The following is a 24,318-nucleotide window of genomic DNA, read 5'->3' on the forward strand; positions in this document are numbered from 1 at the left end:
TCGTCGGTGTTCCATATAGGTAACAGTGTTCTTTGAAGCCATCTTTTCCAGCCGGGAAAATACATATAGAAACTGTTCTTTCCTTGATCCGATAGCTTCGCCATCAACTGTCAACTTATTTACCATTGCTGCCTTCCAGGTTGGCCATTCTGATGTACCTCCAGCGTACATTGGGGGGGGTCAGGAAATCGCGTACGTGGTCGGCGAGGGGGCTCAGCCTGGATCGGTAGTGCTGGCGGGGATGATCTCTCGGCTGAAAGATCGGGTCCTTTCTCCAGATCTTCAGGCTCTTTTCGTATATTCCCCTTAGTAGCTTTTGCCAAGGCTGCCTCAAGTCGTTCCATACGCTCTTCCTGCTGTGTAATGGCTTGGTGATGTGACGTTTGCATGTGTATTAGTTGCTGCATGATCGCATCCAGTGGGTTTTGTTGTTGCGGTTCCTCCCGAGGGGGATCCATGTCTATCCTGGTATTCATCATTGAATTGATAATATAGTCTGTACGGATAATTCTTTCGCTTATTGTGCCTAGGAATGTTCTCTTCTAGGACTTTCGCTTCGTGTTTGAATCGGTATCGAATAGATGGTGATTCAGGGGTACGTTCTTCGTATGCCTAAGACTTTTTAGGACTTTCGCTTTCGTGGTTGAATCGGTATCGAATAGAGAGTGATTCAGGGGTACGTTCTTCGTGTGCCTAAGACTTTTAGGGCTTTCGCTTTCGTGGTTGAATCGGTATCAAATAGATGGTGATTCAGGGGTACGTTCTTCGTGTGCTTCGTGTGCCTAGGACCTCTAGGACTTCGCGGGTGATTTTACGATTACCGATCGAATCGGAAGATTATTGTATGTGAAGGGCTGTAGCGACAACTGTTCAATTGGGGCTAGGCCTGCATGCTGTTTACAATAATCTTGAAGAAGAGTATCTATGTGAGCCTCTACCTGGTTTTCCTGCAGGAAAAGGTCACGTGACACAACGTGATATCTCCACGGGCCTGGGCCCGTTACAGAGGATACCTCCTAAGGCTACGTCTAAAGATACCCCCCGTAGTGATGCCTATCTTCCCAGTTGGTGATTACCTTACCAGTTGGTAGTTACTTAGTCGAATATCAAAATATAGCCCCTAGCGTTCTATTACCGAATCTAGTAACTAGAGATTGATCAGACTAAAGCTAAGTAAGTTACAGCCTATATAAGGTCTTTAACTATACAACCCCCAAACCTAGGTCCCAGCAGGATAACTGCTTAGGGTTACGACCCCTAAGGCTACCCCCGAGGGTAAGCCCCGGAGGATACCTCCTAAGGCTGCGTCTAAGGATACCCCCCGTAGTGATACCTATCTTACCGGTAATTACTTAGTCAAAAATTAAAATATAGCCCCTAGCATCCTATTACTGAATCTAGTAGCCAAAGATTAACCTGATTAAAACTGAGAAAGTTACAGCCTATACAAAGTCCTAACATAAATTTGCTAGTTAGCTAAAATATAATTAAATAAGAAACCTGATATCTTAATTATCTTTATTAATAATAACCCTATAGTCCCTAGGAAAGTCTTTTTAGACTATTAGAAATAATAGCAATCATTATATAGCTTTAAAAGATAAAAAAACGGATATTTAAATTCCAATTTAAGATTCTAAAAATTATTAATCCCTTAGATATTGAATAATTTAATAGTATAGTAAAGTAGCGTCCTTTTGTCTTATCAAAGAAAGATAAACCGAATTTTAATCTGTACTCTAACAGCAAAGTTACAGCCTATATAAGGTCTTTAACTATACAACCCCCAAACCTCAGCCCCAGCGGGATAGCTTCTTAGGGATACTGCCCTGGAGGCTGCCCCTAAGGCTATGCCCGAGGATAAGTCCCGGAGGCTACCTCCTAAGGCCGCCTCTGAGGATACCCCCTGTAGTGATGCCTATCTTGCCAGTTGGTGATTACTTGGTCAAAAATCAAAATATAGCCCTTAGTAGTCTATTACCGAATCTAGTAACCAGAGATCGATCAGACCAAAACTGAGCAAGTTACAGCCTATATAAGGTCTTTAACTATATAACCCCCGAACCTAGGCCCTAGCGGGATAGCTTCTTAGGGATACTGCCCTGGAGGCTGCCCCTAAGGCTATGCCCGAGGATAAGTCCTGGAGGCTACCTCCTAAGGCCGCCTCTGACGATACCCCCCCGTAGTGATGCCTATCTTGCCAGTTGGTGATTACTTAGTCAAAAACCAAAATATAGCCCTTAGTGGCCTATTACCGAATCTAGTAACCAGAGATCGATCAGACCAAAACTGAGCAAGTTACAGCCTATATAAGGTCTTTAACTATATAACCCCCGAACCTAGGTCCTAGCAGGATAACTGCTTAGGGTTACGACCCCTAAGGCTACCCCCGAGGATAAGCCCCGGAGGATACCTCCTAAGGCTGCGTCTAAGGATACCCCCTGTAGTAATGCCTATCTTGCCAGTTAGTGATTACTTGGTCAAAAACTAAAATATAGCCCTTAGTAGTCTATTACTGAATCTAGTAACCAATAATCAATCAGACTAAAACTAAGCGAGCTACAGCCTATACAAAGTCTTTAACTATATGACCCCCGAACCTGATGCCCAGCCAGACCGAAGTTTGAGGATAACCCCCTACAGTCACCCCTGAGTATACCCCCTACACTAAAGCCTATCTTGCCAGTTGGTCAGTACCTTACTAGTTGATGATATATAGCCCTTAGTACCCTATTACTGAATCTAGTAACCAGAGATCGATCAGACTAAAATTAAGCAAGTTACAGCCAATATAAAGTCTTTAATTATATAACCCCCGAACCTAATGCCCAGCCAGACCGAAGTTTGAGGACGACTCCCTGCATTTACCCCTAAGTACCCACCCTACGCTGAAGCCTATCTTGCCAGTTGATGACTACTTTATCAGTTGGTGCCTACCTTGCCAGTTGCTGACTATCTTGCCAGTTGATAACTACTTTACCGGTTGGTGCCTACCTTGCTAGTTGCTGACTACCTTGCCAGTTGCTGACTATCTTACTAGTTGCTGACTATCTTGCCAGTTGGTGATTACTTTACCAGTTGGTGATTACTTTGCCAGTTGGTAATTACTTAGTTAAACTAAAATATAGCCCTTAGTGGCCCATTACTGAATTAATTAACTAAAGATTAAGCAGACGAAAATTAAGTAGGTTACAGCCAATATAAAGTCTTTAACTATATGACCCCTGAAGCTGATGCCCAGCCGGACCGAAGTTTGAGGATGACCCTCTGCAGTCACCCCTGAGTATACCCCCTATACTGAAGCCTATCTTGCCAGTTGGTGACTATATTGCTAGTTGGTAACTATCTTACCAGTTGATAACTATTTTACCAGTTAATGACTATCTTGCCAGTTGGTGACAACCTAGTAAAAAACTAAAATATAGCCCTTAGTGGCCTATTATGTAATGGTTACTAAGTTGTCAGGCTAGAGACCTGTGACTAGGCAAGGATATCGGACAGTTGAGATCAGATTAGACAGTTAATATATAGACTGATTCTTAAAGAGATTAAGAATCCTGAATACTTGTAGGATCTTAAATATATTAGGGTTCGGGTAGGCCTCGATATGCAGGTAGCTCGAAGGGGATTCGAGTGCGGATCGACGTCGAAAGTCTAGGGTGCTGTATACTCGAATCCCGTGATATATTACTGAATCTAGTAGCCAGGGATTAATCAGACCAAAACTGAGTAACTTATAGCTGATACAAATCTTTAACTATTATATACCCGAACCTGACGCCTGGCTGGACCGGAGTTTAAGGATAACCCCCTATAGTTATCCTTAAGTATACCCTCTGTACTAAGGCCTATCTTGCCAGTTGGTGACTACTTTGTCAAACTAAAATATAGTCCTTAGTAGCCTATTACTGAATCTAGTAGCCAGAGATCGATCAGACTAAAAGTAAGTTATACTAGCATACTTAGACAGCTGTCAGAAATATTACTCTGCTGTAAATTATGAAGGAGATCCTACCTAGCTATACTACTTTCTCTCTCAGTTATCAGGATTCCTATATAAAAGAAGGTCTAAGGAAAGAGAGAAGAGAAATGATAGATTGGCGTATAGGTAGAATTATCGATTGAGAATAAGGTACGACCAGCGGTTAAGTAACCCGGAAGAGATAACTATGATTATTCAGTGCCTGAGCCTTACATACAGCTATACTTTCCTTCCGGTCTCGCATATGTGTAATCTGGTGGTCCTTTAGGAGATGTCCCAGAATATTACGTTTAGAGGTTCGGGTTAGGGTACAGCCTGGGACCATACAGGCCTATGCTTCTAGCACAGGTAGTTCTAGAAACGGAGCTACTGGCTGGGCAATCTGGAGTATAAGGTAGATATTCTGTAGATTTTCCAGATTCAGACTGTCGAGGGCCACTTTCGTATGCGCTGGGATAATACCAAATACATGATGAGCCTGCAGGTGCTCCTGGGCCGATATCTGTGTGACCGCTCGGCGGCACTTGCTACAAAGCAGCAGATTCTACCGGGGGTAGAAATAGAAGAAATTCCCTGGGAGCGAGATACGTCGGCGGTTGCTATCCCACGGGATGTCCTTTGACAGATTGTGTAGCTGCTCTGGCGGAAGATTTGATATAGGCGGTGATCTGGAGACTGGAGCCGGGTATAGATCCTCTACCGGCGCCAGGATAAACCGGTGCTATAGATGAGAGGTGTGCCGGTAGAGCTGCAGCAGCTCTGGCTGTAGCTGAAGTGGCTGAGCGCTCTCAACAGCATAGATCTGGCGGTTAACGGAGGCGCTGTGCCCGGCCTGCACGGCAAAGACGTTGTCCAACGCCTCTGCGGCAGAGTGTAGGTCTACTACTGTGGTCTGCGTCTGTAGATGCTTTTTAGTAATCGCGATAATTAAATGACGATAGGTTAGAGCGTTAAGGGTCAAGGTGCTAAAGAACTCTCGGCTGCTCTGCTGCAGTAGCCGCCTATACGCTGAGCGCTGTGGGTTGCTTGTGGCCTGTGACCCCGGTGCGGTAAAGAGATTATAGGTACTGCCTCCCTGGCCTTGCTGGCCTAGATGATCCCCTATATCGCTTATCGATACAGGATTATATGTCTCCCACTGCGCCCGCCGGCGGTGTCTAGGGTGGTGCTCCCGAGCGACGGTAGCTAGCATTACTGCTAATAGGCGTATATGCAGCAGGTACAGAAGTACTAGTTGGCTGACAGATGGTAGAAGGAATCGCGCAGAGCAGTGTTGCTGCTGAGTTCGGCCCCGGCATTTATGATAGTGTGTAACGATCACCATCTCCCCCTCATAGATATACAGATTCCGCGGTGCTGTAGCACTGTTCCGCCATTTTACTGTCACCAGCTCACTACCCCGACTAGGTTGACCCCAGGAAAATTAGATAGCTAACATAAGCTGTTGCAGGAACGTCTGTACTGATCCTAGATAGCGCCGTACAGCCGGTAGGTCCTACTGCTTATGATAGCGTAGCGGGGGGAAACCCTCTGGGGGGGGTTCTCTGCCTGCTGTAGGATCGGGCCGGCAGTGGCTCGAAGCCGGTTGACCGGCAGATCCAGAAAGGAGAACCCGCTCCGACTCTCTACCGGGGCATCTACCAGTGATTCTATCCTTACCGGGGATTAGTAGCCGAGAAGAAGCTTATACTCCAGTAGAGAAGTAGCTGATTGAATAACTCTCTGAACCTACTGACGTAGCTGGGAGAGATGTAGGCCGCTATCTGGTAGTTGATGATGGTAGACTGTCTGTAGATTATGCGACCATTGAATCGTTCCTAGGCGTGGCTCTCGACGGATAATATCTAGGCTGACTACTAGCATACCGAGGATATTATTCAGAGGGAAGAACGTATTTTGGGCGCCATATATACCCTGAATCTCCTGAGCGCGTTGGATGTGGAATCGGTAGGATATACGGCTGGGGATATCACTGATAAAGCGGTAGGGTTGCAGCGGTAGCGTATACTTAAGCAGGAGAATCCGAGCGACCTAGGCCAGCCCTGCTAGCTTTGTAGTGTAGAGATAGGGTTTGTAGATACTAAGACTCTGGGGCCGGATCCCGAGTACTGCAGTAAAGGCTACCAGTGGGGAATAAAATTTATCGCCCTGCCGATAGATTGCGTCGGTTGTTAGGCAACTAACACAGAGCGAGAAGACTACCTCGGTAACCCATTGCTCAGCGTCTGCCGGCAAGGTTGGAAACTGACTGTAGGGAAGATTCTCTAGATCTGCCTCCCTTTAGTTAGAGTCAGATCCCTGATCTGATTTATCCAGATCTGGAAGTAGCTCATCAGGATTCGGAAACCTATCTCTGTCCTTCTTCTTCTTATTTTTATCCGTATCTTCAGAATCACTATTACCACTGTTGAGATTATTACTCCAGGAGCTAGAATTATCACAGTCTGTTCTAGCAGGGTCAGGTAAGTATGAAGAGCTAGAATCTGTTTCAGAGAGACTAGTTGGGTTAGTAGGATCGGTAGGATCAGTGGGATCAGTAGGATCAGTAGAATCGGTGGGATCGGTGGTATTAGTGGGATCAGTGGTATCGGTAGGCAAAGATCTAATGCTAGAGTAGGTCGGGATATATACTACCATAATTTTCTGTGTGATCTGTAGCTCTGCTGCCAGCGGACAGTCTAAGCGGGGTTGCTTTCGCTAGGGTCGCTGGCCAGCTTGTAGATTAGGGCGGTAGATCTGGAGACAGACAGGACCCATCACTGTAGGAACTGTTGCTCTGTGTAGACAGAGAATGCTTATGGCGCTGGGATAGTCTAGTAGATCGGGTCCTTGGCTGTGGTTGAGGAATGGTAGTAGTATTCAGGGATTTATACAGTAATCGCTGATCCTTATCTGCAGTAACCCCTAGAGAGGCAAGCCGTTGTGGCCGGTTAGCAACCTGAATCTGCCGCTGGAAGAGATTTTTCTCTACCTAGGGGCCCCGAGTCTGGGCATTGTAGGTAACAGTTCAGGGTCTCCTATAGGATCTGGAGTGTGTAGGACTGCTCCTTGTCTAGATAGACCCCTAGCAGAGAGATCCGATCTGGTTCAGGGAGGGAAATAGCACGGATAAGAAAGCAGAGAAACTGTTTCCAATATTGTACGTACTGTCGCTCGGTCTCTGGCTGGAGCCGTCCTAGGGGCCGTCTCCGCGTTCGTTGGCGGGGGATCCGGCAGCCAAAGATCTCCTGGACAGATATATAGGTCTGCGCTAACGTCTCCCGGCCACGATCCAAAACCTGGTCTATTGCGTGGACGATGATGGTAAGAATCTGGTTGTGCCGGGCGTACTTCTGTTGCTGCTTATCCCGCTTATCTGGACAAGGAGATAGAGATCCACCGCCCCATTGCTCCTGTAGTGCAGGCAGGACTTGCGAGGTATGGGGAGAGCCTGCTGTACGGGCCAGATGAAGCAGCGAGCGCTGGTGAAAGTATCGGGGCTATTCAGTAAACTGTAACCATGGAGTGGTATTATCCTGTTGCTGGCGCTGGGCGTCAAAGATAAAGAGCGAGTTCTCTACAGTAGCTGGCGCAGTAGTAGATACCCCTAGACTAGTAGCTGGCCGGAGCTGATTCTGTTCCTCCTGGAGTACCTGGTGCTCTTGTACAAGGGTGGTCTGTATCCAGCTCGGAGTAGTAGAAATAGGGAAGGTCGATATAAAACTCTCTATAGGTGTAGTCGACGGCGGGGGCGAACTAGGCGATATAGGTTGTGGACAACCAGATGGGCCGGGTAGGGTATCCCTGCTAATACTAGATCTTGGGGCTATTGTGAATAATTGGTCTGGCTGGCCAAGTAGTATAGCTCTAGGGCCCCTGTCCTGTAGCTCTGGTGACTGTGGGTCTAGGAGTGGCGATAGTAGTAGTAGAGGACTATCCTGTCTGTTGAGATCAGCAGTGATAAACCCTTCAGCTGTAGTCTCGCCAACCTCCTCTTCCTGTAATTCTTCTTGTACTGTCTGGTCGTTTTGTAGGATATCTCTATCGGCTTGTATCGGTACCCTAGGTCTATCTTTATCACTGTTTAGTCCTTCGTTGGCAGATAGTGAAAGGAATGACTCAGTTCTTCTTCTAGTAAGCTGGGTCGTCTGTGGGATTGACAGGGTAGCGTTGGTAGAGGTTGGTTGTAAGGTAGGAGAGTCCTGTGGCTGTACGTTGGCAGGTAGTGGAAGAGGTAACTCAGTCCCGCTTCTAGTAAGCCGGGTTGTCTGTAGAATCGATGGAGTAGCGGTGGTAGAGGTTGGTTGTAAGGTAGGAAGGTCCTGTGGCTGTACGCTAGAGACCCCTACAATCTAGTAGCGGCAGTACCGGCTGTTGGCGAACCAGCGCTGGGCATAGACCTGATATAGTTCTGGTCTGCAGACTGTAGGATGGTTTTGGTAGTGGTGCTCCCGGACCCGTCGGGTGCTGCTGCTGAGATATATCCTACAGGTCCCACAATACCAGATCTGATATACCGGGAGCTGTGGAATTATATTGCTGCTATGGGGGAGTGGCGGGAAGTCGGTATGATTAGGCCGGGGAAGAATACCCCTAGGTACGGTACAGAGTTGTAGGCGGCGGTTGTGGGCCTCTCGTATATGATGTATTTCCCGGAGATGACGCTGCGCTATACGGCCTGGGACTGTAATCTCGCATGCCTGGCAGAGGATTGTATTGTACTCCGGATGGTAATAGTACAGGGGTAGTACTGTTATAGTATAGATAAAGCGAGAGGAAAATGCCTTCAGATTAACAGGATTAGGGAACTAACCCCTGATATATAGGCTTACGGCTGTAACTCACCCCCCTTTTCTTTTTTTCTTTTCTTTTTTTTTGCTTTTTCCTCTATGCCTAGAGACTAGAGTCTGCCAAGGATAGATAATAGACAGTATATGCCCTGGTTGGTCTGCGTTGTGGCCGGCGGCAGCCGTCGGGCGAATAGTATCTTATAACTGGTCTGTGTTGTGGCCGGCGGCAGCCGTCGGGCGAATAGTATCTTATAACTGGTCTGCGTTGTGGCCGGCGGCAGCCGTCGGGCGAATAGTATCTTATAACTGGTCCGGGTTGTCGCCGGCCGCTACCGCCGGCGAGGACAGAGCTCCACAGGGGTATACAGTCGTAGGTAAGCTATATAGATCACGTGGAGTATGGAGATCCTCTAGTTAGCGGGGGGTACCCTTCTCTATATAAATAATCCGATGGGGACTGTATCAGTATTATACCCTTCCCTCGGTCCTAGAGAGGGATTGTAATAGTTCAGTAGTATTAGATCAATATTGAGAGAGTCTGATCACCCTTTACCGTCGGTAGTTTTGATCCTAGAGAGGAGAAAATCGGGCCGAACAGGGGGACTGACAGCAGACATGTGGAGATATATATCACTACGATTCTAGTCTACATACAGAGTCGAATTCAGTACGCCGGCGGGGACCAAATGACCGAAGATATCATCGCTATAAATCGAGCTTTAGGTATATCTTGTAGGCTCTCTCTCTTGTATCTATAGTATATCTTTGACAGTGCTACCATTGATACTGCGGTCAGTGCACCCGGCATCACTAGTCCAGAGACCCGATCCCGACGGGTACACGGGGGTTTTCAGATCGTCCAGCGGGGCTACCCAGATGTCATACCTACTGTCCGGTAGCGCGCCACGAGACGAACCGAACGGTGCCATCCGTCCCGATCCCTGATGGACGTGGGATGGAGGAGCGGCGGCGGTCGCGGCGGGGCAGGGGGGTGCCGATCGCCATAGTGAAGGCCCCGCGGGGACGGTGGAGCCCGTCTTATAGGATGTCTACTGATAAGGTCTCTGGCAGCGGGTTTTATATTTGTACGGCTAATTAAATTATAAAAAAGTTTGAATAAGGCTCTTAATAGAAGAGCCGCTAACAGGTAACCCTCTAAGTATTTTGATTAAGCTTAGATTATATTGAGAGATCGGGTGATTGGGGGGCCAGCTAGTAGTGGTGTATCTGCTAGTGTTCTTTGATACCTTTGATCGTACGATATATATACTGATAATTAGAGTCCTGGCGGTACTGGATACTATTATTGAAGACCAGAAGACCTTCTAGACGCTCTGGTAGATTATTTGTATAATTAGTTATTTTACTGTAATTAAATATCTTACTGATCTCTGGCTACTAGGCTAAAATATACTGCTGGATAGCCTCTGTAATACAGAAGAGAATATTATACTTATAAGGAGCAGATCAGAGATAAGTAGTAATCTGGTTTGGTTGTACGGCTATTTGACATAGCTTATATCCTAAGATTAGATATAGGGAGAGAGTAGTAAAGAGTTCTTTAGTTATACGAGGAATTTCGGTAGTTATATTAGTAGAGTTAGAGAAAGAGAGAATAGTCTATAGGTTAAAGATATATATTTAGGGGTAGATTTTAGATCTATCAAAATATAGGGCTAACTGGCTAAAAGTAGGCCTTCCCGGTTATACCCTATCAAAAATAATTCTAAAAACTAGCTATTTAGGATTAGCTTGTACGAGTGCTAGAAGTAATTAAAGAGGCTAAAATTAAAACGCAACAGAGGGAATTAGTTAACTTAGAACTTGTGAAAATTTAAGTCTGATCGTACGAAAAAAAGTACTTACAGTTAGGTCGAGAAAGTAAAGTGCAGTGGGGTCGAGTGGGTCTAATTCTGCCCATACTTAAGTACTCTTACCGACTTGCAGTCAGGCCCACTGCACCAGGTCCCCTGGGATAGGGTCATTCTAATCAGGCCACTGGGTACAGACAAAATTAGATACGCAAGTGCACAGAGTTGAGAGTTGAGAAGTTGAAATAGGAATCTTAAAGCTCTTCCTTTCCTTGTTTTCCAATATGAAGCAGGTGTGGATTTAGCTATAAGCCTCCATTTCCTTCAGCATAGGAAGGTACACGTTATGATACCTCCCCAAGGCCCATGAAGTGAAATAGAACTTGTAGTTTGGATATCCGATCATGCTTAGTGCCAATAGAATCAGCCACCGATACCAGAATATTTATCAGCACAATGTCAAACTCACCATGTGTTATTGAAAACCCCCTCCACATCTTCCTGATGCCACTCCCCGTTTGACTGCTGGCGACTCATAATCAACTAGTTCAAAACAGCCGTCAGAATATATTTCAATCCCTGAAGAGATACGTCTTACCTTAAGCCCTCTCTCAATGGCTTCCTTATACGGATACCGCGCATGCATTAATGCCAAGCACGCCCACGCTGTATTCACCACCTGGCTCTGCTTATGCTGGATATACTCTTCCAACTCGCAAGAGGTGTGGTGTTCACCCCAGCCTCCATCTTCTTTCTGTGTGCGGAGTAGGAACTTGCAGCTCTTGCGGACATGCTCACTCGTTTGCCATGTTTGATCAACCAGCTCGAGACTTTGCATTGCAAAGAGTGAGGCGTAGGTGAAGCACACCCCCCATGACCCATACCAACTCCCATCGGGACGTTGTGCACTGATGATATACTTTATAGCGCGACGAATGACTCTATCTATTTCGGCAGACCGATAGGTAGGGAAATGGCGGCGAAAGAGCGCCAGGGCCGTCACTACAGCCGTGGTGCATTCGGGATACGAGTACTCAACCATGATGCGGTCAAAGACCTCTGAAGCGTTGAGATATTCAAGCAGGGTGCTAGCGCGGGTGCGTTCATAACTGCTGAATCCACCGCCTGAGTTTTGCATGAGCAACAGTGTGTCGACGCAATCCTGGAGACGTTCATCAGAGATAAGTTTGGTAAAGTCGCTGCGAAAAATTAGCAACCAAGTTTATCGAAAAATGTAATATTAAACTTGCCACTGCTCTTGAAGCATCAGAACAGCCTTGAGGCCCTCGGCCGCGCAATCAGACACAACATAGCCATTGTCCCTGGTGCTAAATGGCCAACCGCCCTTTCGCGGCTGGCGATAGGGATCAGCCAAGTCTTCCCTCAGTTGAGAGATATCTAAGTAATGGAGGGCGTTTTCTAATGATGAACGGAACTCCAACTCTTTGCCTAGGCCGGTCTCCACCATAGCCTGGATGGTGAATGCTGTGTCCCAGGCTTGGACACCATTAGTGCCACTGCATGTCATCCCATTTTCTCCTTTCCATATATAAGGGGATATTTTGTCGCGGTGACGTTTCATACGATCACTTTTGGCACCATCGGAATGCCACACAGCCACCATGTGAAAGGCTTTGTTGACTGGGGCTAAACAGTTATAGGAGGTGTTCTCATCCTCACGCTGTATTAACGCGCAAACTCGCTCATTAGCCCATTGGCCAATCCAATCTGGCCGAATGTATTGTTCCCAGAAACGTAGGAGTACATTGGCACCGCGAAGTAGCGTGGATGTTGGCTTTTTTAGATCAACAGGTGCCACAAAGTTCCGGTATCGGCCGAAGGCGATCTCGTCATATGATCGTGTATAGATCTCGTTGCGGAGGCTAGCAAGGAATGGATTCAAAGGTTTTGTCACTTTGTTTGCATAAAGATACGAAACGGGAAGATAAACCACACGGCATTGGACCCACCAACGCCATGGATGGAACGGAACCCAATCAGGAAGCAGCCTATATTGAACCCAATATCATGTTACAATAGAACAGAAGAATGACGATAATCTGAAAGAAAAACTTACCAAAACTCAGGGGGGGATCGGATTCACTCCGCTCCAGCTGTAAAGATTCAGTAATGCGAGCCAGACTTTTCCCCACTGGGGAATACCAACTGCGCCCCCTACACATGTCATGAGTTTAGATCTGGTATTATGCACATGCAAGTTAAGACTTACCCAGGGCATGGAGGCGATTGCGAGCCTCGCTGGCTAAAGGATGTGTCGACTCGAGACCCAGGATTCGCAGTGTGACATAGTAGAGGGTTGTCGCAAAAACTGTCGAATCCCCGGCAGAATGCAAACCCCAACCACCATCTTTATTAACCGTGCTCGTCAAATAGCATATAATCTCAGCTTTCCACTCGGGGGGGAATTTCGGTCTCGGAAATGTACATAGCAATCACTATACCAGCGAGCAAGAAGCTAGGACCGCCATATGCACAGCCCCAATGTCCATCCTCCAGCTGGAGACCCTGATAAAACCGGAACCCATTGCGAGCTGATTCCTGGAAACCACGGGGTGTGGGGAGTTCTGGTAATCCCTAAAACAAATGAACAAGTAAGCAAAACGTTACACTCCCTGAAGCATTACGCACTGTGGGTAGTCCAAGGAAGTATTTTTCAGCCGCAGACTGTAGACGCTGAGTGGAAGCGACCTCATCGAGATATCGCCAGCGGTGAACACCTCCGTCAACGTCGAGTCGCCATCGCCCAGGATCCGTTGGTGCAGCTGTCACCATAGTAGTGGGTTAGGGAGTGCGGTGCCAGTAATTAGATTATAAGGGTCTGACGATCAGCGACGCCTATGATTAAACCATGAGTTACACTTTCACTGATCAGATTCTGGTGAAGTGTTATCCAGGTCGCCCATGAGGTTTAAGAAGTTCCAGAGGGAAAGGGGTCAAAGGGACACGTTACAATCCCTAGTGCCGAGGTGGAGGGCCCGAGTTAGGCGGAATTACAGCTGACATAACCCGCAAGCTAGCCCCGCCGATCATTCAAGCGAGCCTACCATTCAGATCTCTTCAAATTGTAAACCAACTTAAGTAGCAAGTACTGGAAAATACATTGAGCTCCTGCTAGTGTACTAGACTCTTAAACAAATCTATTTACCAGGCTACGATTCAATTATGTCTACACTATGGCGGTGGGCATGTTACCATGCGATTTGCTGTAGACCAAGATGACACTGAGAACCACGCCAAAGAGGAAATTGAAAATCCCTGTGTTCATAAAGGAAAAGTGAGAAGAAGGGAAAATATAGAGGGCTCCCGGTTGTTTTCAATTAATTTTCTGGCGATATGGTTTATTTGCTATTCTTTTCATGTTAAAAAGGCGCAGTTAAGTATCCTACTGGTTTATAATATATGTGAGTTAGGTTTGTGTTGATTTAATATATTTAATATCCAACCATCTGGCATCAGATGTTCTCTATGTAGCAATGTTTGTCCACAGAATATAGAGAAAAAGTTCGCCTAAGCTACAGTCTAACTTTGTCTATCAAACTCGATGCTACGCAAAAAGTTTGTCATTTTAGGGGTTGGTCACGAGTAGTACCACAACAATCAGTCAACAGCCCCCATAAACATATTGAACCCTTAGCTGTCATAACAGAGTTCACGGAGAATTCTTAGCGGTGACCCGGGGGGCAATCTCGTATAATCTTATAGAGAACTGCGATACTTTGTCCTGGTCCCAATAATATAGCTCCTTACCACACCATCACTCATAAAGAACCGTGGCCGCTTCAAGTCCACTAATATTCCAACTTCACATTGTCGAAGTTCAAAATATCCGTCTTACCGATTTCCCTCTCCTTCCTCATCAAATCCTCATGGCCGGGACTGCGACTCTTGATGGACACTCTGTAAGGTTGAGGCTTTGTTACAAGGCCAGCTGGTGGTAGGAACGAGAAGATTAGTTTAAACTATTTCCATCTTTCACGCCTCCCATGCACAAAGGTGACAACATACTAATCTTGGCATCCATGTCCAACGCTTCTCCTTCCACGGGTGTAATATTGAATCCCCATAAAAGGCGACTGACGGCAATATACAAGCTAGCTTCGGCCACGAAAATACCTTGGCAAAGTCGTCTACCAAAACCGTAATGGAAATGGTCACGGACCTTCCAGTCGGGATGCAAAGCAGAGGATGATGCGTCCAGGTTATCGCCTAGGAAACGCTCTGGAAGGAAGTAATCGGCTTCCTCATAGCGCTCACTATCACGAGAAAGTTTCGTCAGGTTGGGGAAGATAATTGTATCTTTCGGAATTCGCTTTCCCTCATAGACATCTGAGTCGGAGGTGGCGTGGGGGACTCCTAGGCTACCGATAGGAGCCCATCTATGCACCTCTTTGATAATGGCGCGGACGTAGGATAGTTTTTGCTCGTCTTCCCATGTGGGGAGACGGTCTTGACCGACCACAGAGTCGAGCTCTGATTCGATTCAGTAATTATTAACAGATTCAAATAACGCAGAAGTTAGGCTTACCCGCTTGGGCTTTTAGGGCAACTTCTGGGTGCAATGCCATTACTTTAAAGAAGGATTGGAGGGACGACGAGGTGGTATCCGCCCCAGCTCCGGTCAACATAGCAAGGATGTCACATGCACGCTCATCTGAGATACCCTCCTTTTCCTGGATCTGATATTCGGTGCGTAAGAACTGGAAATAAGCCTTCAGCTTGTGAGGATAACTTACTTTAACTAATAGAGTGCCGAAACAGGTTGGAGCATTGTCATCTTGGACCTGTTTATTTAGGGTACGAAGAAATGCTCGATGTAATTTGATCTCTCTGGCTCGCAATGAATCTGCCAGCTTCATCCAAGGCTGCATGAACTTTGGCAGGCGCTGCAGGATGGGGAAGAAATCGAGAAGAAGAGAACCAGGCTGGAAGTCTGTCATAAGATAAGCATCAATTTACATAAAGATTGAAAGAATAAGGCTAACACTTAAGCATCTCTTCCCAAATGGAGTAAAACATCACCATAATTGGGTGCTCCAGGTTCTCCAGGCGGACACCATAGCACGCACTAAAAATGACGCTCATGGCGAAGCGCTCCACGCCTGATAAAAAGGTTATGGCGATGTCTACGCTGGGCTTTAGGTCCTAAAGCCCTAACCCTTTTAGGATAGGTATTACGTCCACCTTATACAGCAGAGCCAGAGAGTAGCCTTATTAATCTTAGTAGACTTAATTATATAGATAGACGGGCAGAATATTTACTAGTACTGGGTTTTAAGCTATTTAAGAAGGGTATCTACTAATAAGGTCTCTAACTACAGATATTATATATATACGGCTAACTAAACTATAAAGAAGTCTGAAGAGGGCCCTTAACAGAAGAGCCGCTGACAGATAACCCTCTGAGTATATTAATTAAGCTTATATTATATTAAGAGATTAGATAAGCAGAGGGCTAGCCAGTAGTAGTATACCTACTAGTATTCTTTAATACCTTTAATTATATTCAGCGAAGTATCTCTGTTATTCTTCTTTTTGACCTTTTGATAGACCTTAGCTTTGATATACAGGTTTATCTGAACCTATTTATATACCTCGTTATAAGAGATCTTATTATAATAAGAATATACCTTTACTGTATAATGCTTTAGGATCCTTACTTACTATTTCTCTAGAAGACCTTTAATCAATATATTAGCTTACTTACTATTACTTATACGACCGAGCTAGAATACCTCTGTAGAGACCTAATAAAACTTGCTAAGATAGCGTCTAATCTTATTATTTAATAATTAATCTTCCTTAGCAAGCTTATTAAGATATTACTTATTATATCTTAACTGCTTACTGTCCTAGTTATAATATTAGTCTAGACTAGAAAGTCCTTACAGAACGTTTTTTAATCTTATATCTTCTATAAAACCTAGCCTTTAACCTAGATACGCAGAGGTCTCTTATAATACTAAGGGAGCAGATCTATAATTACCCTATAACGGACAATACTACAGCGACGATAGGTATCCTCTAGCTTTCTAAGGAAATCAGATGCATTAGTTTCGTTAAAAGCAGGGGCTCCCTAAGATTCTAGGGCTGGTATTGCGCTATATATTATTTAATATATTGGCTAAGGTGGCAGAACTGTATAATACTAAGTAAGCAGTATAGGATCTTGTAACGGCATTATCGGTATAGGAGAGGATAGAGGAGGCTGTCTTACAGCGGTTTTAGGACTTACAGGACGAGAGGGTTCCCTGATTATTAATCTAGAAGCTTTAGAAAGCAGTTTGTAAAACTAAGTAAACTATTCCGCAGCGGTAATAGGTATAGCTATATCGCTCAGAAGTTTACTATTATTTCTGCCGTTATTGATAGCTATAGTCTTAGAAGATTATTTTCCTACAGGAAAACGAGGTTTTAGGGAATAAGAACAATAAACAGATATAGTATCAGAGAATAGATTAGCCTGATAAGATAATTTCTAGATAGAAACAGAAACAGATAAAAATATAGACGAAGAGAATAATACCGAATAGAGAACAGAAGACTCCGTACTCTAGGGTAATAATAATAATAATACAACTGTTAGCAATTAATACCGTTCCGACAGTAATCCTTTTTCTAATAAATAACGTAGCGTAAATAATAACAGAATATTAGATAGCGCTGAATACCAGACATAGCTAATACTAGGACATCTCTAAACCGCTATCTTATATAATTAACCCAGTATCATTTGTAAAATTCCTTCCAGTGTTATAGCATCTCCTGTATACTAATTAGCAAGCGTTGATCATAAAAACTACAGATATTCTGCAGATAGCGGCATTTCGATAGGCCTTTCGGCTGATATTTCAAACATTTAATAGGCTAATCCTACCTAGGATTAAGCCGCTCTTCACCCTTTGTAATATATTCGAATACCGTCGTATTCTCTCAGGGTCAAAAGCAGTACCTACTTCTCACAATAATATTGCTCTTGCTTTCAGCCACCCTTTTGTTAATCAAGCCTTCCCGGGGACGCCATATATAAGATAGGAATACTCGTAGGCTGTCTGCGTTGGCAGACGGGTTGATCGCAAAGAGACAACACCACTGTACTCGCAGAGTACAAGGAGACGATAGACAAACGTAACGCTATAGAGAATCAACAGAACGAGCAGTAACAGAACCTTTCATACGCAGTATATCGATACTGCAACCTCAGCAGCCTCAGTAGAACATTTTCATAAGGGGGAACATATATATTAAATTGATAATCTAGAACGAACGCTACTTATTCTCCTGAAACAAAGCAGAAGCCTTGTTACTAAGGCTTCTGTCACCTGACCCTAGGGTACCGATGTTGAGAGCGGAAATCCCCATTACATTAGTTATTTTACTATAATTAAATATCTTACTAATCTCTGGCTACTAAGCTAGAATATACTTCTAGATAGCCTCTATAATACAAAAGAGAATATTATACTTATAAGGGGCAGATTAGAGATAAGTAGTAATCTAGTTTAGTTATACAGCTATTTAATATAGCTTACACCTAGACATCGCCATAACCCATTTTAGGTTGAACATACCGACCCAAAACCCAACCCACTGGGTTTTGGGTTATAGTAGCTAGAACCCAACCCAACCCAAAACCCAGTGGGTTATAAATGGGTAACCCATTTCGACCCATTTGGACCCATTTTGGCATAATTTTTACATAATTTTTCTTAATTTTTATGTTGTGTATTCAAATACTAACATTATATCTTTTTATATCTTTTTTTTCTAGAAGGATTTAGATCTTAATATTTTATATATAGCTTTATATAATACTAATTATTTTATATTTAAATTTTAGGATCTAAATATTAAGTATTAAAAAAGTTATTAAAAAAGTAAGACTTTTCATAAAGATATATATATAATCTAGTAGGGTATACCACTATCTTTACTATAGAACTCTGTAATTTATTTTATTTTTTAATATACCTTTTTTAACCCTTTTAACCTGTAATATATATATATTCAATATAAAATAATAATAATATTAAATAAAAAACCAAAAGTACCTATATATAAGGCCTAAAAACAGACCTTATACAGACCGTATTTAAAAGCTTGGCATATTTATCCTGTTTACACCAAAATGGGGACCCACTGGGTCCCCATGTGGGTTTTGGGTTAAGGGTCTCAACCCAAAACCCATCAATGGGTTATAGAATTGGACCCAAAACCCATTTTGGGCTGGGTTGGGTTGGGTTGGGTCATGGTTGACATGGGTTCTGGCGATGTCTACTTACACCCTAAGATTAGATATAGAAAAAGAGTAGTAAAGAGTTCTTTAGTTATACAAAGAAATTCAGTAGTTATATTAGTAGAGTTAAAGAAAGAAAGAATAGTCTATAGGTTAAAGATATATATTTAGGGGTATATTTTAGATCTATCAAAATATAGGGCTAACTGGCTAAAAGTAGGCCTTTCCGGTCGTACCCTATTAAAAATAATTCTTAGAACTAGCTATTTAGGGTTAGCTTATACCAGTGCTAGAAGTAACTAAAGAGACTAAAACTAAAATATAATAGAGGGAATTAGTTAACTTAGAACTTGTAAAAATTTGAGTCTGATTATACGAAAAAAAGTGCTTACAGTCAGGTCAAGAAAGTAAAGTACAGTAGGGTCGAGTAGGTCTAATTCTGCCCATATTTAAGTACTCTTACCGACTTGCAGTTAGGCCCACTGCACCCGGTACTCTGGGATAGGGCAACCCCGCACCTCGCGCTAGCACCAGGGTGAAACCCCTTTTTATTTCACTGTGTACCTGATAACTTTTCTTTCTATTTTTCAAGGCGACTATAAATGGTGAGATGACCCCCGTATGGCTGACATTATGTTTATCTTCCTGCCTTTTTTGGTATTCTCAAGGGTTTCCTTAGCCTCCAGCACATCAAAGCTGGAAGGCTGGCAGTTTGACGACAAGAGCCGCTCATCGTGGGACCTGGTGTGGACGTGTTTGTCGACGATTTTCGCCTGCACATGGACGGTTCTATGTTTGAATGTCCCACCGAGGAGGCACCATAACTCTCGAGGCGATCAATTCTCTCGCCTCCCGAAAAAAGTCCTGGTTTGGCTGATTTCTGTGCTATGCCCGGAACTAGTGGCATGGATTGCCGTGGAGGATTACTTTCGCGCGAGACAACTGGCCATTTACTGCAATGCTATCCAAGCCGAGGTGAATTATGAAGTGAGCCGACGACCAACGCTATCACAACAGACAGAAGGCCCACAGAATCGTCAAGTGCAAATGCGGCCAGTCCCTGTGAAGTGGACTACTAGACAAGGCTTTTGTATAAATATGGGGGGTTTGGCCGTGCAAACCCAAGACGCGTGGCTTTTTACCATCTCCAGAAAAACCATTGGCGTATTTGTACGTGCGGGCCTTGTCAAAGGCTCCGACTTCGATGATGAGGACATCAAGGATCAAGCCAAGGTGGATACTCTGGGGAAATTATTTACGGTTGTCCAAAGCGCCTGGGTCACCTGCAACATCATCGCACGCGTAGTATACTCGCTGCCTATCTCTCCGCTGGAGCTGACCACCGTCGCATACGTGGCCCTGGGGCTTCTGATTGCCGGCTTTTGGTGGTTTAAGCCGAAGGATATGACCACGTCGATCGCTATACCCTTGCAATGTAACCGAGACGATCTACCAGTTGAGATTCTGCAAGTCATGGACGCAAGTCCAAAAAGCTGCATCCAGTTACGAGCCGACATAATTGCCCAGAATGCCGCCGCCAGTCACGCTACCAAAAGCCCTCTCTCCACAAGTTCATACCGCAAAAAACCGTACGTACTTGCTTATGAACCTGAACGCCTTCCTAAATCTACAGAGGACGACCTATCCCACGGTGCAAAAGCTTTGAATGTCAGTTTCGCTACTTTGCTGGTTATCACTTTTGGCGCCGTTCATATTGCTGGGTAAGACCTCCCCGTTTCCTTCTGCATACTGTATAGGTGCAGGTCCTAAATTCATCGCATTCCTTCAAATTATTACCTAGGATATTCAAGGCTGACTTGTATAACCTATAGCTGGAATTTCATTTTCCCAACCATTGCCGAACGAACAGCTTGGCGAGTGTTCTCATTAATCGGGGTGGGAGCTGGAATGGCGCCTGGCGTTTTGGACCAATGGCCCTTGGTCACAGTGTGGTTAGGGGAGAAGAAATTACTTCCCTCGTGCATGGAAAGCCTCGGCGATCCTACCCAACGGAGGACACAGTTTGAGGAATTTCTTCCAAACTTCTTTGTCTATATCTATATGCTCACTCGGCTTGGGATTTTCGCTCTTACTTTGGCATCATTGAGAGCCCTTCCGGAGAATATTTACGTTACTCCGGATTGGCTTTCAAGTATTCCGCATATATAACGCTACATGGCAAGTCTCGTCCACTTTTATTAGTATATACCAAAATGGCTACATTCACACCAATGAAAGATCCTGTCGAGAGGTCAGACCCCAGACCCGAGGTGTTCTACAGATACTATTGAAGAACAGTAACGCCTAAGGCCAGAAGGATAAGAGAAAGGAAAGGGCCGATGGAAGCAGGGAAACTTGGTGCCGTAGCTAGAAGAGTGTTTTTAAAGTTGTTGTAGTCAGCTAGGGCAGGAAAGAGAGGACGGCCTGCGTGGGAGTACACAGGAACTGTTGGTAAAAAAAGGATCATTATTTCGGCAAATACACTGATATGCATTAATAGAACACTCAGGAGGGATCCATCTTTCCTGGATTCAGCTCTCTTTGTTGCCTTGAAAATGTGACTGCATGCGATGGAGCCCGTATGAGTCTGGTCTGCATTTCTTCGGGCTTACACTTCAGTCATCCACGAATAAGATCAGCGCATCTAGAGAAGTTAACTAATTAAGTGTCTCTTATGTTAAGGCTGAAAAATCAAGGTTTGCAGATCAATGTGGATGATGATAAACCACCCTAGAGGAAGAATGGGATTGAGGGAAATCCTATCTCTATCGAATGGAATAATGAATCTCTAAGCTACCAAAAGCAAAGCTGCTTCAATATCGCCGCAAAGTTCTAGCTCTTTTGGTCAGTCGCTCAGATCATCTGGGCTCAGAAGAGATATCTTCGTTATGGGACAATTTGCGTTTCGTCCATCCCGCTCATAAGAGCCACTTCCTGAGTAACAGCGTCACTAACCATCGAAGCAGTATCCTAATCTTCCTCGGTTCCGAGATGATGCGAACATTATCATCTAAGGCTACCAACACTGCCAGAGCCTTGCGGCCCTGGGGTACTCATCATTTCATCGACTACCCAGCCAACGTCGAGGGAGTTGACTAAAATGTCACGGGTGTTCTTGAAGATGGTAAGCTATAGGACTACAAATGGCTAGCTCATACAAGCGAGGAGGACAATGAGAGAAACGTGCAGTAGATACTCACATCATTGCAAATCCAGACTTGTGCACCTTCATGGCACCCAAGCTTCTTACATCCGGCACCGTTAACTGTGGAACCGGAGACTTGCATGGGACTATGAGAGTTAATGAGACCCTGGATTGTCCGCGTATACCAGCATTTGTATCCATAGTCCCACTGAAACCTTCCATTGTCGCCTTTGCATATCTCCCCGGAAATTCGGAAGTCGGGCTCGGCGTAGCCGTCCGGCATCCTAGGGAGTCCATCCATATCACTGCAATCCACCGGCTCACCTCGTCTATTTGGATCCCTAATAGTTGGAAAAATCTTCGAGGCCACACTTTGATCTTCTGAGAATGGGCGGCACAGTTACTTCCTTTGAAGCAGAAAAAGAATAAGCAAGGTAAGACTAAAATAAGAAATCTATCATGTGTAGAGTGATGATAGTCATTACTTCGATAAGGATCTTAAATCCAAAAAATAAAATAAGTTTGAAATGCATTGTAAATACGCCAAATACCAGAGAAAGTCGAGAGGCCGAGACATAGAATTGGATAAATCACAAACGGCATCAATCTTGTTACGCGGAGCTGACTGGTCACTGTGAGTTAGAGTGGAAAGGGCAATAGTTACCTTAAATCGTTATTGTAAAAGGGTACGAAAGGTAGTAAGCAAGTAATAATGTGCAATTTATCGCGAAGAATTAAATACATGATGCGAAAAAGGGTCCTTATATATTCAGTTCTTCCTGATGGTATTCGTGATAGAGTGGTAGATGGTATAAAGTAACTAGTTAATGAGAGCTCTGACTAGTTAACTAGTCAGCGTACTGCCTGCGGGATGATGTCATGTATTTTACATACCGATTGCGAAGTAAGAAAGGCCCAAAGCCCCATGTATCCGCTGACAAAATATGTATTTGACCAGTCTCCCGCACGCGAATACCTACGCACACATCTGCACACGCGCGATGGCAAATGACTTTTGGGGATTAGATGGCCCATCTTGGTCATCAGCTGATAATGACGAACGAGCATTGGTTTCTGGCTCGACAGGTTGGTACTCAAGCTGTTTCATCAACTGGTCAAATATTGCTCGGACCAGAGGAGCTTTCCTTGCCCTCCACGAACGTACAGCGAGTGAGGAACTAGCAAATAAAACCAATAATCTTCGAATAGGAGTATGAGCTTTCGAAAATCGATGGTGCTGCCAAGCTGCTGATATACACATGTCGGTGCGGATTCCCTGAAGCCATAAGAATTCAGCAGATCTGAGGCCGAATGTTGTTGTATAGTTCGTCTTCTGCATTTGGAATGCGTAGCAGCTATTGATCATCGAGATACTCAATATTCATTGTTCAGCTTTTACGGACTTATGCTCTAGATAATTTACCGGGATTCCTCTATTTCCTTTTCGCTTTCGTTTCAGGGCCGAAACGTGCAACGCGCGCGTCTTCCAGTCTATTCTGCAAATGATTGGTGATTGTTTCACCGGTCATCCTATTAAAATTCAGCTTTGTGACGGGTACAAGCCAAGAAACAAAAAGTGTGTCCGATGAGTAAACTGTTTTCGAATTTCTCTCTAGTGAATTTTTGTGACTCGAGCACGACGCTATGCCATAGTCATTCTAGAATGGACGGAAGGGGTGCTTCTAAAGCTTTATATATCTCCGAAAGATCAAGTAGGGTAATCTTCAAGCCCTGTTCTCGAAATATACCCTCTAGCAATGGCTAGGTCAGGCTGGAAATTTTCTCCGAGGCTTGTATCGATGCAAACTGCCCAGGTAACGCACGGTGTTGAGTGGGAGAATAGTCTCAGAATCGCCAAGGGATTCGGATGGGCCTTACGTTCCGCAAAGCCATAAATCATCCGAGCTATAGGGCCCAAGCATCGTTCATAGTGGCTTCGGTGGTGTTTTTTAGCGTCCCGAGGCGGCTCTTTCAATGCATTGTGTTTCTTGAGACAAGTCTTGGGATGGTCGCTTAGGGAGATTCTCCATTTACCGTCTCAATTGCCTGTCTGGCGGACGGCCCAGGATGATCACCCAGAGCTGAACCGGCAAAATGGATTCACGGAAAAGATCGCGGCATCGGTGCTTGCGTGGTACTTTCGAGATTTGTGATGTTATATAGGATGCTGACACGAAAATACTCAACGCGATACTCGAAAATGCCGCAAAATTTATTTTCATGCCACATGCTGAAGTAATAGCCAGAATCTATTTTGACCGGTAGACCCTAAGAATAAATCGCGTCGTGAGCCGGCTACTATCCCAGTGTATGGCAGCGTGGTGGCCAATCTGGGTGGCGGCTGAAACCCCAAAGAG

At 44.7% G+C, this 24,318-nt stretch overlaps 6 protein-coding genes across 6 annotated transcripts; 1 reads left to right on the plus strand and 5 right to left on the minus strand.

Annotated features, from left to right (window-relative positions):
• Positions 1-4,703: 4,703 nt before the first annotated feature.
• N7509_012766 (putative telomere-associated RecQ helicase) lies at positions 4,704-5,174 on the minus strand (the record flags this gene model as incomplete). Its single annotated transcript, XM_056637403.1, has 1 exon — positions 4,704-5,174. One exon carries the CDS (start codon positions 5,172-5,174, stop codon positions 4,704-4,706), a length of 471 nt encoding a protein of 156 aa, XP_056480910.1.
• Positions 5,175-6,999: 1,825 nt separating this feature from the next.
• On the minus strand, positions 7,000-7,483 carry N7509_012767 (uncharacterized protein; the record flags this gene model as incomplete). The annotated part of the gene is made up of 2 exons (XM_056637404.1): positions 7,000-7,443; positions 7,475-7,483. 2 exons carry the CDS (start codon positions 7,481-7,483, stop codon positions 7,000-7,002), a joined length of 453 nt encoding a protein of 150 aa, XP_056480911.1.
• Positions 7,484-10,863: 3,380 nt separating this feature from the next.
• N7509_012768 (terpene synthase) lies at positions 10,864-13,355 on the minus strand (the record flags this gene model as incomplete). The annotated part of the gene is made up of 9 exons (XM_056637405.1): positions 10,864-10,969; positions 11,032-11,105; positions 11,161-11,761; positions 11,816-12,476; positions 12,640-12,676; positions 12,730-12,737; positions 12,793-12,930; positions 13,025-13,157; positions 13,212-13,355. The coding sequence occupies 9 exons, from the start codon at positions 13,353-13,355 to the stop codon at positions 10,864-10,866; spliced, it is 1,902 nt and encodes a 633-aa protein (XP_056480912.1).
• A 1,016-nt stretch (positions 13,356-14,371) lies between these two features.
• N7509_012769 (cytochrome P450) lies at positions 14,372-15,665 on the minus strand (the record flags this gene model as incomplete). The annotated part of the gene is made up of 5 exons (XM_056637406.1): positions 14,372-14,511; positions 14,589-15,053; positions 15,109-15,259; positions 15,317-15,513; positions 15,566-15,665. 5 exons carry the CDS (start codon positions 15,663-15,665, stop codon positions 14,372-14,374), a joined length of 1,053 nt encoding a protein of 350 aa, XP_056480913.1.
• A 3,784-nt stretch (positions 15,666-19,449) lies between these two features.
• On the plus strand, positions 19,450-20,541 carry N7509_012770 (uncharacterized protein; the record flags this gene model as incomplete). The annotated part of the gene is made up of 1 exon (XM_056637407.1): positions 19,450-20,541. One exon carries the CDS (start codon positions 19,450-19,452, stop codon positions 20,539-20,541), a length of 1,092 nt encoding a protein of 363 aa, XP_056480914.1.
• Positions 20,542-21,822: 1,281 nt separating this feature from the next.
• Positions 21,823-22,244, minus strand: N7509_012771 (uncharacterized protein; the record flags this gene model as incomplete). Its single annotated transcript, XM_056637408.1, has 2 exons — positions 21,823-21,945; positions 22,017-22,244. The coding sequence occupies 2 exons, from the start codon at positions 22,242-22,244 to the stop codon at positions 21,823-21,825; spliced, it is 351 nt and encodes a 116-aa protein (XP_056480915.1).
• Positions 22,245-24,318: the final 2,074 nt, after the last annotated feature.

This window comes from Penicillium cosmopolitanum (genome assembly GCF_028827165.1).
Source record: "Penicillium cosmopolitanum strain IBT 29677 chromosome Unknown utg000012l:1.0-3308103.0:1.0-3310761.0, whole genome shotgun sequence".
NCBI lineage: Eukaryota > Fungi > Ascomycota > Eurotiomycetes > Eurotiales > Aspergillaceae > Penicillium > Penicillium cosmopolitanum.